Source organism: Osmia bicornis, chromosome 3 (genome assembly GCF_907164935.1).
Source record: "Osmia bicornis bicornis chromosome 3, iOsmBic2.1, whole genome shotgun sequence".
NCBI classification, from domain to species: Eukaryota; Metazoa; Arthropoda; class Insecta; order Hymenoptera; family Megachilidae; genus Osmia; species Osmia bicornis.
Window position 1 is genome coordinate 284,614 of NC_060218.1, and position 17,391 is coordinate 302,004.

At 40.4% G+C, this 17,391-nt stretch overlaps 1 protein-coding gene across 3 annotated transcripts; it reads left to right on the forward strand.

Annotated features, from left to right (window-relative positions):
- The first annotated feature begins 97 nt into the window (after positions 1–97).
- On the forward strand, positions 98–16,762 carry LOC114876061 (protein FAM151B). Of its 3 annotated transcripts, none has more exons than XM_029187086.2 (5): positions 98–238; positions 12,546–12,671; positions 14,407–14,645; positions 14,910–15,049; positions 15,140–16,762. In XM_029187086.2, exons 2-5 carry the CDS (start codon positions 12,554–12,556, stop codon positions 15,537–15,539), a joined length of 897 nt encoding a protein of 298 aa, XP_029042919.1. In that variant the 5' UTR covers positions 98–238; positions 12,546–12,553; the 3' UTR covers positions 15,540–16,762. The 3 variants fall into 3 exon arrangements, with proteins under 3 accessions (XP_029042919.1, XP_029042917.1, XP_029042920.1); XM_029187084.2 differs by lacking the exon at positions 98–238 and adding an exon at positions 5,279–5,606; XM_029187087.2 differs by lacking the exon at positions 98–238 and adding an exon at positions 9,668–9,828.
- The last annotated feature ends 629 nt before the right edge of the window (positions 16,763–17,391 follow it).

Genomic DNA, 17,391 nt, shown 5'->3' on the forward strand with positions numbered 1-17,391 from the left:
CTCTGTCGAAAAGTGGCGGAAGTTGTGCGGCAACTTATCGACTGCCGAAGGATCAATCGATAAGTCGACATGTATATATATATATATCTTTATTGTACCTTGATAAGGTGATTAGTCTATCTTCCTACACATCATTGGTTGTGCAATTCATCATTTAATTTGTGACCACCCTGGACACCCTCAATCATTGATTAATATTGTTGAAGACACCCGTCCGAAACGATTTGCTCAACAGCAGGTAAACGACACGTTGTCGTGTATCGATCGAAGCTTATATAATATTTTCTGTTAACCTCAACAACACCTAACCTCTGACATTTTAATATATATACATTAATTGTCCCAAGTGGCATAAGCTCGAGCTTACTCGACGACATTTTGTCAGGGTGGTACAGCATTAATTTTCTAATACTAGCTTTAATCCGCGTCGTGACACAAAGAGAAGACTAATATTATGTACCTCTTTAAATAGCGCAGAATCATATCATGCACAACATTCATTTTGATAAAGAGATTGCCATGACATTGCCTTATTAACCCTTACGAGGGCAAGCAGGTATAGAAGCCGCTCGATAATCATTTACGGGGTTTTAAGAGTGATCCTTTCTAAGGAAGAGAAAATTATGGAACAACTATTGTATCTGGCTATTCATTAATACGTTCCACTCAAATATTTGAAATATTTTTATATAAAAAAAGTAAATCGATATTGAAATATCGAAGGAAGAGTAAGATTCTTGTCGCTATGTTGAAAGAGGCAATACTGTATCCGGAAGTTTCGATCGATGTTGATTAAAAATCGTTGTCGAAGAGCTCTCGAACGTATCGAGCTCACCCCAATCTCTTTTTCAGCAAGATCGTGTCTCGAGAAGTGCAATTCCCTTACTGAAGTAAGGCAGAGAGACGCTTCTCGACACGAGATAGAAAGTAACGATAAACGCGATAAAGGGAGTGGCGTGTATCGTTTTACAAGACGCACCGCGTCGTGATCATTTTGCATCTAGAAAATAATTCATGCACCGAGTAAATTATTCAGTAAGAGTGTGCATTGCAAGCGGGTAGCCACGTAAGTGTTAACCCCAGGGCTAAAAGACACGCTAGTAACCGTTCGACATACGAAACTCGATTAATTGAATGGAAATGAAACATCAAGGAAATAATTATCAACTGATATGGCTTCGTGTTCGTACTTGTAAATGAATAAACCGATATAACTAGAACTAACAATTTTTCTTCTATTTCATTCATAATCTACTTCTTGTATGTATTTATTATACGTACATATATGTACTCTTTTAAGACACTTTGTATACTGCTCATTTTTAAATTTCAAGTGTTCCTTACAACGTGGTTCTACACGTAGTAGGTAATAAACTGAGGAAGTGCCCTTGACTAGCTTTGTTGATAAACTAGTCTTGTAACAATTGTATGGCTGTAGAAAATACTAACTTTTTAAATGAAGAATAATTATCATCCACGACAAGTGATTTTTGCCTGCGAGATAAAGGGAAAAAAAAAGATTCGAAAGAAGATAAAGAGTTTGACTGAATCCACGGCCTGTTCGAGACCATACATATATACATACATACATAGATAGTGGGAAATATTGAGGCGAGTACTAGCGAGAATCGTGATATCGCGTGCTCCATCTGGTGGCGCGAAGCAGGAATACCCGAGTCCGTTTCGATTTGATGAAGGGTTTTAAAGGGGATATGTATCTGGGAGCACTCGAGTCAAACGAAGAAAAGAGGCAGAAGGGTAGCGAGTTGAGGGGCGAGATAGAGATAGAGATAGAGAAAGAGAAAGAGAAAGAGAAAGAGAAAGAGAAAAAGGGTGAGGGAGAGACGAGGGGACCTTCGCTTCGTGCGACAAAGGAGTATTCCCCATTGTCTCGGGGAAACTCCCATTTTTCTATTGTATCTGAACAGCGTCGGCCCTGAGTCTGTCTCCAGACTCTAGGTGGATACAAGGCGCACGCGTGTACTTACACAGCGATCCACAAAGATGGTACATACACGGAGACAGCGTCGACCTGGAAAACTCGGAATGCACCGATGCATTTCCATTTGCTCGCTCGCCTGGCCCGGGAACGAACGAGTCAAGGACAAGCTTTCGGAGTTATGGCCGATTTACAAGCGACCTCGTCGCCAGCCTGCTCGATAGAAACATTTTCAAAGCTTGTGCCTACAGACCCGGAAGAATATCGTTTGAAAAGCTTTTCAAGGCTCCCAGGTAGAGATGGGATCAAGTTTAATACTCAGGTATTCGAGTCAATTCTAAAACAAAAATTTCACTTCATGCTGGTGATGACCAGCAGATTCATATCTATGGTATTAGATAAAAATTTCAGCCAACCAAACAAACGAACGAACGAACGAACGAACGAATAAAAAGAAAAATTGCTAGGAATCACGAACGCAGGAACGCTACTGGAACGCTATTAGTATTCTAACGAGCAAACTTCAACATCACTTGAACGAAATATTTGTTGCTGAACGCGACATGTGTTCGGCACACGAGCCCCAAACGAACTCTGAACGCGATGACAGGGGTCGTTTAGCCAAACTGGCCGAGGGTCGAGCCAAAAACATCTGTCAGAGGGTGGGTTCGCGAACGAAGGGTAACACCGAGTACGTAGCGACAATTCTGGCCGTGAACGTTTTTCACTCTAAGAATCTTATTTTTCATTTTTCTTTCCTTGTCTCATCGATTCGAAGGAAATTTACTGAGAGTTTCTTATTATTGCAGAGACCCGCTAATAAATGTATGCGTTGCGTTGCGTCGCGTCGCGTCGCGTCGCGTCGAGATGCTTCGTTATCCACGGAAAAAAACTAATTCTCTTATCTGTCACGCCTCGAGTTGAAGTATCGAACGACGTTCGATGATTTCAACCACATTCATGTTTTTTTTTAGGAGTGCAGTAAGTCAAACAAATATTGAAACACCCAGTTTCATTAAGATAATCTTAATTATTAATAATTGCGTGAAATATCTCACTTTTGAACTTAATACTTTTAGCTCTATAGTATATCTACTACTTGTATATAATACAAGATAATGCAAGATAAGAACATGTTAGCAGGACCGACTATCTCGTTACGTTTCGATGAATCAATTTTTGTTAACATTCAATGACGCGAACGAGTCCTAAAAAATCACAGACACCGTTTTCGCAATAGAATTTGTCAGATGAATGGAATCGATGATTCGCTCTACGATTTATCGCGTGGTTAATTGGTAAAAATCGAGTAAAATTGTAGGAAAGGGTGTCATTACTGTGTACAGAGCGGAGAAGGGTCAATTCCTGTTAATAGGTCAATTTCCCCAATGACCGTCACGCAATTTTTTCTGTATTTGGTAATTGCGGTCTTTTTCATGCTCCCCCAAAGTTTTTTTTACCCTGAATTACGAACGTGGCTTCGCGAAACGACCCGCTAAACTCTTGGGAAATTCTTTCTCCCCGACACCTCTCGTGCGTGTTACGACCACCTTCTTCTGCCCTCTCCACGAGTCAATCCCAGTCCCGTTGGCAAATACATAATACGTTTCACGGTTAAAAAGATAGAATGGGTAAAAGCAACGAAACAGTCACGAATGTTTAACCCTCAAGTATCGTGACCGACCCCGTTAAAGTTAAATTTATAATACAGTGCTCAGTTCTGTACAGTGCTATTATTCTGTATTTTATACATATGTATTTCTAATTCTAAACTGATAGCGAACTCTATTCGAACCGGTAAGATCATGGTACATACATACATACAATGTATTTCGGAGTGGACGAGCTAACCGAGATTGCATGTATGTATCTCGAGGCAAACAGTATCTCAAGAATGTGTTGACTCTGTGAGTCGAATCAAAGCTATAATTAAGCAGATAATTAGCAAGCAAAATATCTCAGGAATGTGCTAATTGCCGAAGCTAAGATTCATCCTAATTACTCCCCACACCTATAGCTCGGTTCTAACAATAAGTTTGAACTTAATTGGTAAAAAAAAGCAGAAGGTTATCGTCCAAAATACTTCCGTATTGCCAATCGAAAGTAGAAGCTCGCCGAAGTACATATACCGTTTACACAGATGTTCTTGGTTACCTGGCGTTTCGATCGGCGGCCATCAATTGCACGTTATATTTGAACAATTTTCTGATAAGGTGGCACCTGGTTCTTTACGCTCGATTATTATTCTATCGGAACAACGTTCTCGTTGACTCCGTTCCGTTCGAGGGTATATGTATTCGAGCGTAGCTGCGAATAATCGAAAACAAAGCTCCAATCAACGCGAGCGTTCTAACTTTAAGTCTAATAAAAAGGGTGGATGTTAATCTAGGGTGAGCTGAGTTGTTGGGGTAGTTCTACGCCTATAAAAGAACAGAGGATTCGACCGTTATTGCGGTTCACCCTCCTTTGAAAGTTTCGCCTTGATTTTTATATCAGCGTGTTATGTATTTTAACGCTGCATCTGAAATACCTACTTAAATTAATCATTTTTTTATTAACCATTGAGCGGAAACGGTAGGGTGGAAAATTGCAAAAATATTTTGGCGAGTAGTCATTGTGCGACGCAACGGGTACCTATTTTCGACGGTGTAGAAATGCGGAAATTGAATTTATAAAAGAACGAGGTGGACCGGAAGGGTGTAATAGGCGCGGTAGGTTCGCGTTGCGAATCCTTTCTTTCCCCGAACCGACTTCTAATTCGATCCACGCATCCTGCCCCTCTTCTCATAGCGATAAAGAGAGGAGAAAAGGGGCGAGAGGCAGCCCTTTCCCTTCGTACCTGCTCCCCCTTCCCACGCTCTCTTATTCACCCCACGTTTCACTGACTGTCTGGGACCGTGAAGTGTTGGACACGTGTGCATGCTATGGGCTCCGTTCAACTCAAATTCAACAATGACTGAAATTTTAATTGATCGTTAGTCATCGACGATGGATTATTAGTTACGAATCGTTGTTGAAAAATTATAAACTCTTATTTGTCGTTGATCAGATACCAGTCGATTCATCTACCAGTGATTTAACCCCGTTTACCTAGTATGTAATTACATTGCACAGACGCAATCGTAAAAAATTTCTAGTAATATTTCTATGAAGAGAAAAATAATTTCAAGCAGTAGATTACTTACAATTAGATAGGTACATATGGTTCAAGGCAAACGCGAACTCGTAAAGGGTTAACGGTATGAAATGTGGGTAGAAGAGCGTTGGTGGCAGGCGGCAAAACGGTTTCAGCTTCGTTTCGCTCCGCTCCGTTCCGTTCCGCGTACATATTGTGTGCACGGCTGGATTTCGACGATCGGTCGACGGCTCGGGACAACAGTCAGTCGTTTGGTGGCTGCCGAGTTGACCGGGTGTCGTTCAGCTAGACCAGAGAGCCGCGCCTGCCGGTTCTGACCCTCTCCCTCTCTTTCTTTTCTTCGAAGTAACCTTCGTTTCTCGTCTGTGTCTACTATACACGTTGTTCACACGCGCCTGTCCGTTTTATCCTCTTCAATTTTTCTTTTTCTCCCTCTGTTTCTCTACGAGAGTATACAGTGTTCGCCCGAAGGGACCATGAAGGGTGCCACGACCACCGTAACCAGTCTTCTTATTTTGCTCGCAGCGATCCGTAAGTTTTCTTCTTACCTTTCTTCCAACAAATCGTATTGTTGTCATCCTATCGATCGTGTTTCAACGAAACGAATGATATCGAATAAATATTTCCAGTGGTGTCATCTTTTGCGCCCGTAACAATTGCAGTCGATCGTTCGAGTCACTCGAAAATGGGGTAGAAGTTTGGAAATTTCTTTTTTTTTTTTTTTTTTTGTAAGATTTTCAGTTCATAGTGTGCTTGAAGCTTATTATTAACAGCAGTATGGATCTTGTCGACGAGTCAGGATGTTCAACAGTGTCTTTCTTGATCGTTGCGATGGCGAATTATACATACATAATACGTTCGGGAAACGTTGCGAAGAGACGCGGATCGAGCCGCTAACAATATTTGCCTTGCAATTTCGCGCCGCTCGACAGCCGCGAAATTAACACTTTTGCTCTCGGATTAGTTTCGAAGCAATTTCGTTAGCGTATATATGTAGATTAAAAATAATTTTATTTGATAGAGAAACACGGTGAAATTTGATTTATTTCGAATAACAGAAGCTTACCGAGTGTACTCTAGTAATGATTTCTTGTTCAAGTAATAGGAGAGTCGGCGTTAATTAAAAATTGTGTATTATAGGCGAGGTACAGTTTGAGACAACTGGTATATCACAATTACAAGTCTTAACATATTGATTCCTCGATTGTTCTCATTTACTTACCATTTCCATCGAAATATGCACGAAGCGTGATTAATCACGAAATGCAAACTCACGTTGGGCGTAACCCGGTTTTGCTCAACTCGTAAAAGCTTGTTCTGCTCTTCTAGGCTACTTTCCTCGCGCTTTCGTTCCGCGTTTCTCTTCTCTACCCGACCCGACCCGACCCGACGCGATGCGACGCGATCCGACTCGACGGTCTGTTGGCATTTTCCAACATTTTTTTTTCTTTTTTTCACTGGTGTCCTTTGTAACACGAGCTGCTCTTAAAAATAGATTACCATTGCTTGGTTATATGCAAACGATGTGCCATGCAAAAATAGTGAGAAAATAAGCCGTTTTTTGCGCACTCTACGCGCCTTCTACACTACCTTCTAGCTGTTGCTTTCGTCTCCTGAAAAATAACGGTTTTTATTATTATTTGACTTTTGTGGATCGTTTCCACATAAGTTTCCTCCCTTTGAAACGGGAGCAATTATCGTTTTTGTGATAAACGGCACAATGATTTTCGAGTATAATTGCGAGGTAAACGTGGTTTTCTAGTGATATAATCGAGCTTTTGCGCGGCAAAACTTTCAAAGTGTATTTACCGAACCGAAAACGAGTGTATGTATATACTATATGTATACCTTACAATCCTGATATTTATTTATTATTTCCTATATATAAACACAATTTATACTTTCGTAGATAATTTTGGGGTGTTAATGACACAAATGAAGAAATTTAACCTGCTACTAAATTTTTCTTTTTATCGAACAAAGATTTCAACATTTGACCTAACGAACTTCTAGAATATTTTTTAACATACTTCCAATAAGTAACGTTAGACACTTATCGAATCATCAATCAAAATTGAATTCCTATGTACCTATATGTACATATTTACATACAAATTGCGAATTTACACGCTTTCGATATTATGTCGATTTACAATACCTTTGACCTTTACCACCGTTTTCAATCTCATTTTATCATGGGCTGAATGAAATTTTTCTCGGGGAAGAATTCCCTGGTTTATATCCCTGGTTTGATATAAAATTTCAGGTCTTATATCTTCCAGTTTGTTTCATAAGTTTGCCAATATCTTTGTACCATGACGGTAGATTTAATTGATAAAAAAAATTCTTAATCCACCGTATGTACAGTTTCGTTATCACAGAACTAACAAAGAATTATTGTTTGGATTTTGAATTGCCCAACTCTCGTTTTGGACGATGATTATACGTGCCTGATAAAAATTTTGATCGATAGTTCTCTTACGTTTTAATCAATTTGAAGAAATGTAAACGCACGCAGTCCGATATAAGGGAAGCTAACGCAAACAATTAGTGAAAAATTAATCATCGCAAAGGGGCGTGTCCCGTTATGAACATATTAATAGTACTAATTAGCCTAATCGACCGTACGAAGGATCGATATACACGAGATATTCTATTTAGCTACGATAAACGAGCAGCACCCGTTAGCAGGCTAATTAACGAGACGCTGTCATTTATAAACAGAGGCAACGAAACGCGTCGCGTTTGCCATATACCTATCGTTTGTCGTAAATATTATTCTCGATTTCTGTGAATACGGGCAGAAATCGTGTGACGGCAATATACATATTCTCGCGGGTATATTTAATCGCAGAAAATGGATATACGCGTAAATTGAAGGTTCAAAACAATATTATAGTTGTTGTTAAATAAATTCGACAAAAGGAGCGTCCAGAGGAAGACAAGACACCCTGTTGAACGCAAAGAGAATAAAAAAAGGCGCTGTTGAAATGGAGCAATCATCGAACTGCCAGAACGGGAGGTAGAAAAATGAAATCGTACGGAAAGGTAGAGAAAATAAACGACGATAAGGTATTTAATGGCTTTTAATTCTGCAGCTGCCAATTGCAATCGCGGAATCGGAGCGATTCTTCGCGTAGAATCTGAATTCGTTTACGTAAGAGGAAAAAACACGGTGTTTACCGTTGTAGGTGGAGGTAGAAGGTGACTTCACTCTTATCTATACCAAGGAAAGTGAGTCATGTGGTGTAATTCCTGTTAGGTATTATCAGTCTCGAGGGCCGCGCGTTCCAATTTCGATGGAATAAGAAAAATATATGTACGGGCTGCTGAGAAAATATTTGTCTATGATAAAGCGTCACACGGTTACAACACCCCTTAACAACCTATTAAAGATCTAAATGTAATTCATTTTCAAACACAATTTCCTCTCACTTTTCCTCCAATATATTCAACCCCAAGGCTTTCATTTTTCAATTTAAACTTTCCACTTGCTACGTTTTCAAATTAATATAATATTAATATTAATGCTACTCAACTTCCGTTTCACTACGGTACCATTAAGGTGAACATTTTTTCTTTAACGTAAGAGAGAAAAAAACGTGGACCGTTGCTATGAAACTACCTTTACCGTAAGTTTCTTGTATATGTACAAGGTTTAGAATTAGACCACGTCAAGATCCAGATTACACCAAGGAAAACGTGTTGCAACGTGACAAAAATTTGCGAAATGTACTCGATAACGGACGGTCGATCGCAATTCTCAGAATAGTATCAATCATAGATATACCGGGGGTACCACGAATCTTGACACAGCTAGACAAAAGATATTTGTTTATGGCGTTAGAAAAACGCGTTCAACCTCGAGTCAATCGCGCGGTGAATTCTGAGTGGATCATTCGATTCTTCCGGTTTTACGAGCAACATTATCTACCTGGACGAATGTAGTTTTGCAAGAGATAGACTCGTTCTTTCAAAACTTTTTTGTCATGGCCACGAAAGCAGGTCTCTACAGTTGAAACCATTTATCAAAGTACAGTAGCTTCTAAATTTAACACGTTGACTGCTATCAATCTTGTCTTTTACACTTGGCATACTTTTTTTAATAGCTTTACCAAGAATTTGAAGGCTCTGGCACTTGACATTTTTTCCTTTCGTTATGCTTGCCTATAGACACCAAAGATCCATTCGGAGAGTCGGCGATACACGATGAAGATGGAAATAAACTCATAATAAACTAATAATAAAAATATTATACATCTATTCTATTTTATAATATTGTATCTTTGTATAAAATACATATTTGTAAGATATGTAGGTATGCTTTCTCGTTTGACCACCTATGATATGTTACTTTTTAATTTCATTTTTTTTTCTTCGGTAAAATAGAGGGCCTATCTGTAGGTATTATGAAACTCTCGCGAGTCGAAAACGTTGTTCAACAGTGCACGTTCTGTGCAAATAATTTGCACTCTGATACCGATATCCGGCGCGACGCGGCGCGACGCGGCGTATCGTTTGAATCACTCGAAAACAGACCTATACATATGCGTATCGATTAAACGAACATACGCAGAATTGTTTAGCGGAATGTCAGAAAAGCTTTCGAAGAACCGAAGAGAATTGGACGGTTACGAAAGTGTACAGAGGACAAATTAAGAATGGCTGAAACCCTGAATTACATCACGAATTCGTGATAGGATCAAGACTAAACTGGACAGAACGTGACATCTCGAATCTTTTCCGTCACGAGGTATGTATGTACCAACAAACAAACGGTAAACTTCTATGGTATCGTATAAAGTAGATCCACCGTGTGTAATTCGTCGCTTTATTATCGTATCAAGACTACTTTGTCATCGTCAGGGCTGCAAACCTGTCTCTATCGACTTGTATATGTATCTTGTCAGGGCGATAGTAAAAGTTTAGCAAACGAGGTCGTAGCTTGATGATCTTCCGGATGATTTTACATTCTACGTTGACCGGCCTTTAAAACTTGATCAGCCGTCAGCCGTGTATGGTACACGTCGTTCTATCCATCATACGTACTTACATATACATTACGAGTCACGATGAAAGCCACAATCGATACTTAAAGTTAGCTTACGAAGAGGAAAGAAATAAGTTTTCTGTATTATGTTTACGAGTTTAACGATCCGCATGGCATAATGTCGTATCCCTGGAGTGGGCGTGTTAACACGTAACGATACTACATAGTTGTCACAAATACTGGGTGATCGGGAACTCAGAAACCTCGTCTAGACAAAATTTATTCCATATTTTCAGCTTTAGGACACCGTATACATTCACGGAACGTATGTATGTAATATGAAAACGCGACAGGGGTGGAAATTCAAAGACATTTTCCTGGAAATTGGAAGTCTCTTAGAAACAAATTTCATTCCAAGTCTTCGATTCATCTCGATTTTCACCCTTTGAGAGGAGTTGAAGAACATTTTTCTTGCCTTGCATATTTATCGAAAGGAGACCTTGATTTTCGTTGAAATCCGATCGGTGCTCGATCGGTGGAAATTGGAATTTCCGATAGTTTGGCTGCAAATGGAAGCCGGATTCGAGGTAGCTCGATTATAGCTCGGCTATAAGTCACAGCCTAGCCGTCCAACCGGCTGAGCGGCCTGAACTCGATAGCAGCGTGATATCCAGGTAATTCCGGCGGAAATCCGTCTTGCAAAAGTGCAGTCTAAGCTTCGTGGAAAGTAGTCGAGAGGGCTGCGAGCTGGTTATCCGGATCACGACTATCATGGTAAAGAGCTGCTTTCACTCTAAGTGTCTTAAGAGAATGGCTGAACGAATGGCGCGGCGCGAGCCGTATCGAACGAAATGGACGTCTTCTCTTACGTTAAAGTAACACTTCTCTATTGTTTCTATAGATACTTCTACATATTGCCAAGTTTCTCAAGAAACAATTGTAAGTAAATATCTTGTATGTAAATAAGAAAATTTCAATGTCACATCTTGATGAAATCCCTTACCCAGATAAGAAAACACCCAAGTATTACGTAAGAAAAACGAGACATTATTAAGAACTGTCAAGCCTCTTGGAGACAGACGATCGATTGTTCAGCCAATTAGAGGTTCGTTGTTGTAACTGGTGCTGGTTCGAGGTCGGTCTCACCTCGCTACGGTAGCCTCACCACGCAGTGGTTCAAAGAACGGGCAACAGGATAGAGAAAAGAAAGAAAGCAAGAAAGAAAGGGTCGAGTGTTGCATTTTTCTTAGTATCAGCGTGGTCGACGACCGATTCTCCAACAGAGCCAACCACTGTACGGAATCGATGTCTCGGAAATAAGCTGACCGGAAATGTCGTCGTTCAGGATACGTTTCTAGAAGGTTACGCGTGTAAAAGTCGAGATAGGAACCCGAAGGTTTACTTGATTCACTTGATTTTAAAAAGCTGTATTTTTTGATCGTGTTAAGGGACACGTGCGACATTACTCTTTGTCGTGGCACGCTCCTGCGATTTCATGCTCTTGGATTATTTATAACTCGTACAGAAGAGCGGTCGATATAACACACTTTTTTTTTTTTTTATAGTGCTTATTTCTTAACAAGGTGTACGATATTGTTATGCTGGTGCTTCCCACGCAGAACGAGAGAGACGCGTCTATAGAGAGTGTAACCACAGCTGTGATAGTACAGCTGAGCTTGTACGAAGATAGTTCTTTGATTCATTTCTGAGTAAAGAAATGCCAAACTTCACCTATTCGAGTTTCCACGAATTAATACATTGACTAATAATAAGTATGCATTAACTTTAGGATAGTCCCAATTTTCTGTGTATACTGTATACTGTATACGATATAAAAAAAAAAGACAATCACCAGTTTCCCTTGTGGATTGGTAACCGATCGACTGATGCATACAGCGAACCCTGCATGTGTCTGTTGAACCGGAAACGGGTCAGTTGAAACTATTGTATCAGGAGTTCGCCCGATATCGATTCGACCGAGTGAAATTTGCAAACTACACCTGCACTGAATTTTCCATTCTTGCTTCAAGTAAATTTCAACTAAATTTTCCATCTACGAAAAAAAGGAGAAACTTTTAACTTAGTTGAATTTTATAGAGTTTAATCAATAAAATTGTAGGCAAAGAAAACGATGCTTCGCGAGAAGAAAGCTATGTAATATGAAATTGTACACTGCTCAACGGCCTTCCGTTGCGAAATAGCAAAGAGCGTAACGACGGTAACGAATGAATTGTGATTATCGATCTCTCTCCGAGTACAATGAGACTGGAGAAGTAGGGCGAGATTCTCCGGCATGCAGCCCCTTCCACGAAAACCTCGACGGATCTATCTAGCCCTGCAGCTTCGCGAGGAATTCGCAGTCCGCTCAATTACGAAGCGACCGAATATTGGGTCAAAGGTCGAGGGAGCGTATTAACGCGGAAGATCGTGTCTCCTTGACGGTGCGCTAATGTCTGATTACGACGTTTCACCTGTTTCAGAAGCTGCCATGTGCGATGTATCCACAGACCCGAAGAGTTTCTTTCCCATCGATAACAACCTGACAAAAATCGTATGGGCCCATGCCGTGAACAGCCAGGCTGAACTCGCGCAGGCACTTGAATCAGGTAAGTTGAAATTATTCCTTCCTTATTGAAATATAGTCTTCAATTATTGGATCATTAATACAGACTCTTTGAGATCCGTTTTATACCCGATTGCTTTACAAGAACGTCTGGAAATTGCTGAAACAGCTTTTCCATTCTGATTAATACCGTCTCGGTCTATCGTCTTTAATACCGTAGCGATGGTGTGTCGTTACCAAGCAACAGAGAAATTTAAATCGTGTCAAAAGTTCGTGGTCGAACTTTGAACGCCCGTTCAAGTAGTATCACGCCGATAATTATTGATTAAACCATCGTTACTTGAGCTGTCACACGAGTAACTCGCAACAACGACGAGATTCGTTTCTAGCAATATCCGCGATTACACCCTTTCCTTTCAATCCCCAACTTTTAACGCATTACCGATTCTTCTTCATTTACGATCGTGATTAAATATTATCCGGGCCAGAAAGTTCGTGCGGTTTTCAAGCGCTATAAAGCTGTAGAATAATTAGCGAGACATTTAGGAAAGTATTTGAGAGATATATTGCAGCCCATTCTGAACATAGCTCGTGTTTCGTAAACACCCAGCACCGCCATCAGAAAGTTAAGTAATTACCCTTGTATGTAAACTCAACCTTCTCCCATTTAATCACAACCTTTTCGTCTACCTTTTTGATTACGCATCCACCGAAATGGCGTGCAAAATAAACGGTTCCCGCCGTTTCCCGCCGTTTCCCGCCAAAAATACCAAGAGGCTTCCTTTTAAAAAACATACAAGTACTTAGCAAATTCGTGCACTCTATTCAAGGTAATTCGATGGAATTACATTTAGGGACACGTTTCGTCATCGTACCGGATGCTCGTCCGCGTAATTAATATTCAGGAAGCCGATACGACAGCCGCATGGCAGCGTGGAAAGATTTTCGAGAAACGAATCGCCGGCATTCGCTGAATCTCAATGAGTACCGAAGAATGGTTCAAGCTGGCTTAGAGGAAGGTCAGTCTTCGGATACAGTCGGCCTTGATCCTCCAATCCCGTGATTGATCGCGTAGTTGGCGACGAAAACAGGACGTACGAATGTCGTATCCATTGCTGTCTGGCCTTTCAAATTTCGTCTACTAATTTCTCAGCGACCGATCAAAGCTTCTCACTGTCGTCGCAATTACGCTTTGATTAATCAAAAAATGAAACCAGGCAACCTGCTTCGTGGCCAAGTTTCCAGATATGTACATATATGGTACTTACGGAGCGTTTCACGAGACCGTTCGGGATCGTTCGGAAACGACGACGAAAAACCAAAATACAAAAGTCACTTTGATTATCTACCCTTAAAGTGAAAATTTAAGTGTGTTATGAAACTTCTTTAACTGTATACACGTTAAGGCGATGGTCCATCGGTACTTGAAGCTTGAAGCTTCAAATTTACGAGACACTTGGTCGAGAAGGCCAACGAGGAAGAGGTGCGAAGGGTCAGAGGGTTTTTAGAGCCTCCTCTAGGCAGCAAGGGTCTAAAAAGTTCTACTTAACACTGCCAGCGAAAGTTGAATCCGTCGTTGGCTTGGTACCTCTTTAAACGTGATCGATATTCGTTGCACGTGTCTGCAACTACTGACGAGAAACCAACAAATTTTCTATCTCCTTCCTTCGCGCGTTTCCTGCCGTTTCCTCGTTTCTTTATTCCGTGTCGTCTCAACTAAGAAAACTAAATTCTTTTCGGTCAAACATTCGCGATACAAAGTTTATTTTTGCTTTCAGCCGATATCATGATGTTGGAGGCTGACGTGGTGATGGGAAAAATGAAAAATAACACAAACAGCAGTCAGTTGATTCCAATAATGGCTCATCCACCAGCCAACGTTAGCGATCTGTCGCTGGATGACTTCCTCAAGACCGTGATTGAAAAGAAGAACGCGACCAAGGGCATCAAGTTAGACTTCAAGACCATCGAGGCCTTCAACGCGAGCAAAGCTATCCTGGATACTGTTCGCAATAACGTATGTAGTAATATTCTTGTTCGCGTGTATTTATAGCGTTTGCTTCTGGATCTTTGCGAAGCCTTTCTCGATCATCGTTCGACCGATTAACTCGATAGGAGGATATTTTAGAAACATTGAGCGTTATATTTTTACTTTTACCCTCGAGAAATCTCATGCTTTATGCAGTTAATTTCAATACGTTCAATATAGGTATCAGCATCCCTTTTGTTCATTTGTCATAATACTTGAAGTTTTAATTTAGATGATTTTGTTCATTTCCAGTTGAAGTTCCCCGTGTTCATTAACGCGGATATAATTGCTGGACCGGTAAACGCAACTACTGTCCCAGTGGATGCCAAGTCGTTCCTTTCTTTAGCAAAAACGATCGGTAACTGTACACTGTCCATTGGTTGGACTACCAGGTAACGTTCATAAGATATGCATCATTTTTTAGGCGGCCTGTATAATTCAATTAGCAGTACTTAACTCGATCGTTGCGCCGTTCTTTCCAGGTACGGAGAGAAGGACACGATCACCGATGGTTGGTACACCGAAGAGCAAGTGCAGAAAATGATCGACGTTCTGAAAGAACAGAATCCAACTCAGCCGATAACTTATCCCGTAAGAGCCGGTCCAGCCGCGAACAACATCACCGTGATCAAATATCTGATGGAGAAGAGTGCCAACATCAGCAACGACGTAACCTTGACCGTTTGGTCGAGCGAGGGCGACGCGGTGAACGCCAAACAGTTATCCACCCTGATCAAGGACATCGGTGTCGATAAAGTGTACGTAGATGTACCTGAGGATTTGATGAAGAACCTCAATTTCTCGGCAGCGTCCAGGATCGGCATCGCCTCGATGACGATCGCGGCATCCTTCGTCACCCTCTTCGTCTCGACGGTCATGTGAAAAGCTTCAATCGTATTTTCGTAAACGTTGACGACGCAAGACAGAGAGAGTGCGAGAGAGTGGAGATCGATGGGATGAGATTAAAATTTAAAAAAAAAAAAAAAAAATAAAAGAATAGAAAAAGCATTCTCAATGTGTAACGATCGTCTCGATCGGATCTTCTCGCTAGTGTCACGATCATGATCGATGTACTTTTTAGCGTGTAAGCTTATTCGCAAAAGTTTTTTCTAAGTATTTTAAGGGAGCTTTCTTAGGATACGATTCCTCGCGCCTGACGGAGGAGCCTGCTTTACACTTGGACCATGTATGTATTATTTTTTTTTTCAATTCTCAAAGACAGCTACCTATGTGTATTTTTTTTGTGTTTTTTTTTTTTTTTTTTTTTTGGAATCGAACGATTCGGTACGATTAACCTCCGTCAGTTCGATTTTGAACTCGAGTATGATAAAATAGAGTAAGATATAACATACTATTAAAACGAAACGAACTCTTCGATAGATCGATGTTAACGCGTTACCGTCACCGCGTTATCAAATTTGATGCAGCTTTGTTGTAAATTTTAAATATCTCAAAAACGTAGAAATACGGAAGAGAACGGTGACGTGTTTAAAATTCATCGATCGTTCGACTTGGAATTTACTAAAACAATTTACTTATATATTTTCATGTATACTTTAATGCTAGAACAACCGCCGTTCGACATATATACATTTCTGAATTGAAAATAAATAAACAGTGAATGTGAAATAAGTTGGTACACGCAATGATCCCTTATCTCGACAAAAGCAGTTTAATTTTGCAGAAGAAATCGGAAATGTATGATTGCGACAGGCTAGGTTGTTCTAGCGTTAAAATATGGATTGTTTGATAGTTGCAACGATATTGCGAGGAGAATGCAAATGTGAAAAATTCCAGTTCTGGCACCCGTATCGTACCCCTCTTGCACCGATTCTATTTTGTACGACACCATGTCTAAAAAAGAAAGCTACTCATAGCGTGTGTTATATCGTACCTTTTTAGTGTTCACCGACGTATCTCCTGTACCTGCCTTTAACATATCTCAGACAACATAGGTGCAGAACAAAGCGGTATTAGATTCTTACGTAAGCCAGTAACGTTGTATGTATATCTGTAAGCCAAAGGATCGCGAATGCGTAATACGGTGCCGCGCCGGTGCACCACGTTTGATAACGAAACAATAAAGCCAAATGTGCAAAAACTAATTAAATTCTTTCTTTTTTTCCTTCTTTCTATTATATTATATATTCGATTTGGACGGTGAACCCGTGGCTGTAGGGTGGATGGAAAAGGGAGTTAAAAATCCGACGAAACGATGATTGCTCGTGCGATACGTGTCGTGGGAAAAGAAGTAGGAAATCTAAATCTGCAGAATGTTATAATTGTTCGAAAGTACATGTACTTATGTAGGTATTTCAGTTGCACTTCTGTCGTCGACGATTCTAAATAGGACAGATCAGAGGATTACGAATAGCCAAGAATATTCGAGCGGGATGAATCATACGTAGCTTCCTAGCGGCAAAGGGTCGACTCAACGAAGTAAATCACATAAATTAACTCGAATGCTACACGCTTAATTACTAAATTGAGAGTATTGCCAATGAAACGTAGCCCCTGTTACCCACCATAGATTCCTTCTTCGTCTACTATTTACACTACTATTTCACACTGAAGAAAGAATGTTAAAACGTAGATTTCTCCAGTGAAACGAAGTTGCAGCATAACATTCCAAATACGATCGATCGTTTCTCAAACGATGCATAAATATTGATGCATATTGACACTGGTGGTGCGTATTACGCAATTGTTAGAGTAAATTGTAACGACAATTGAA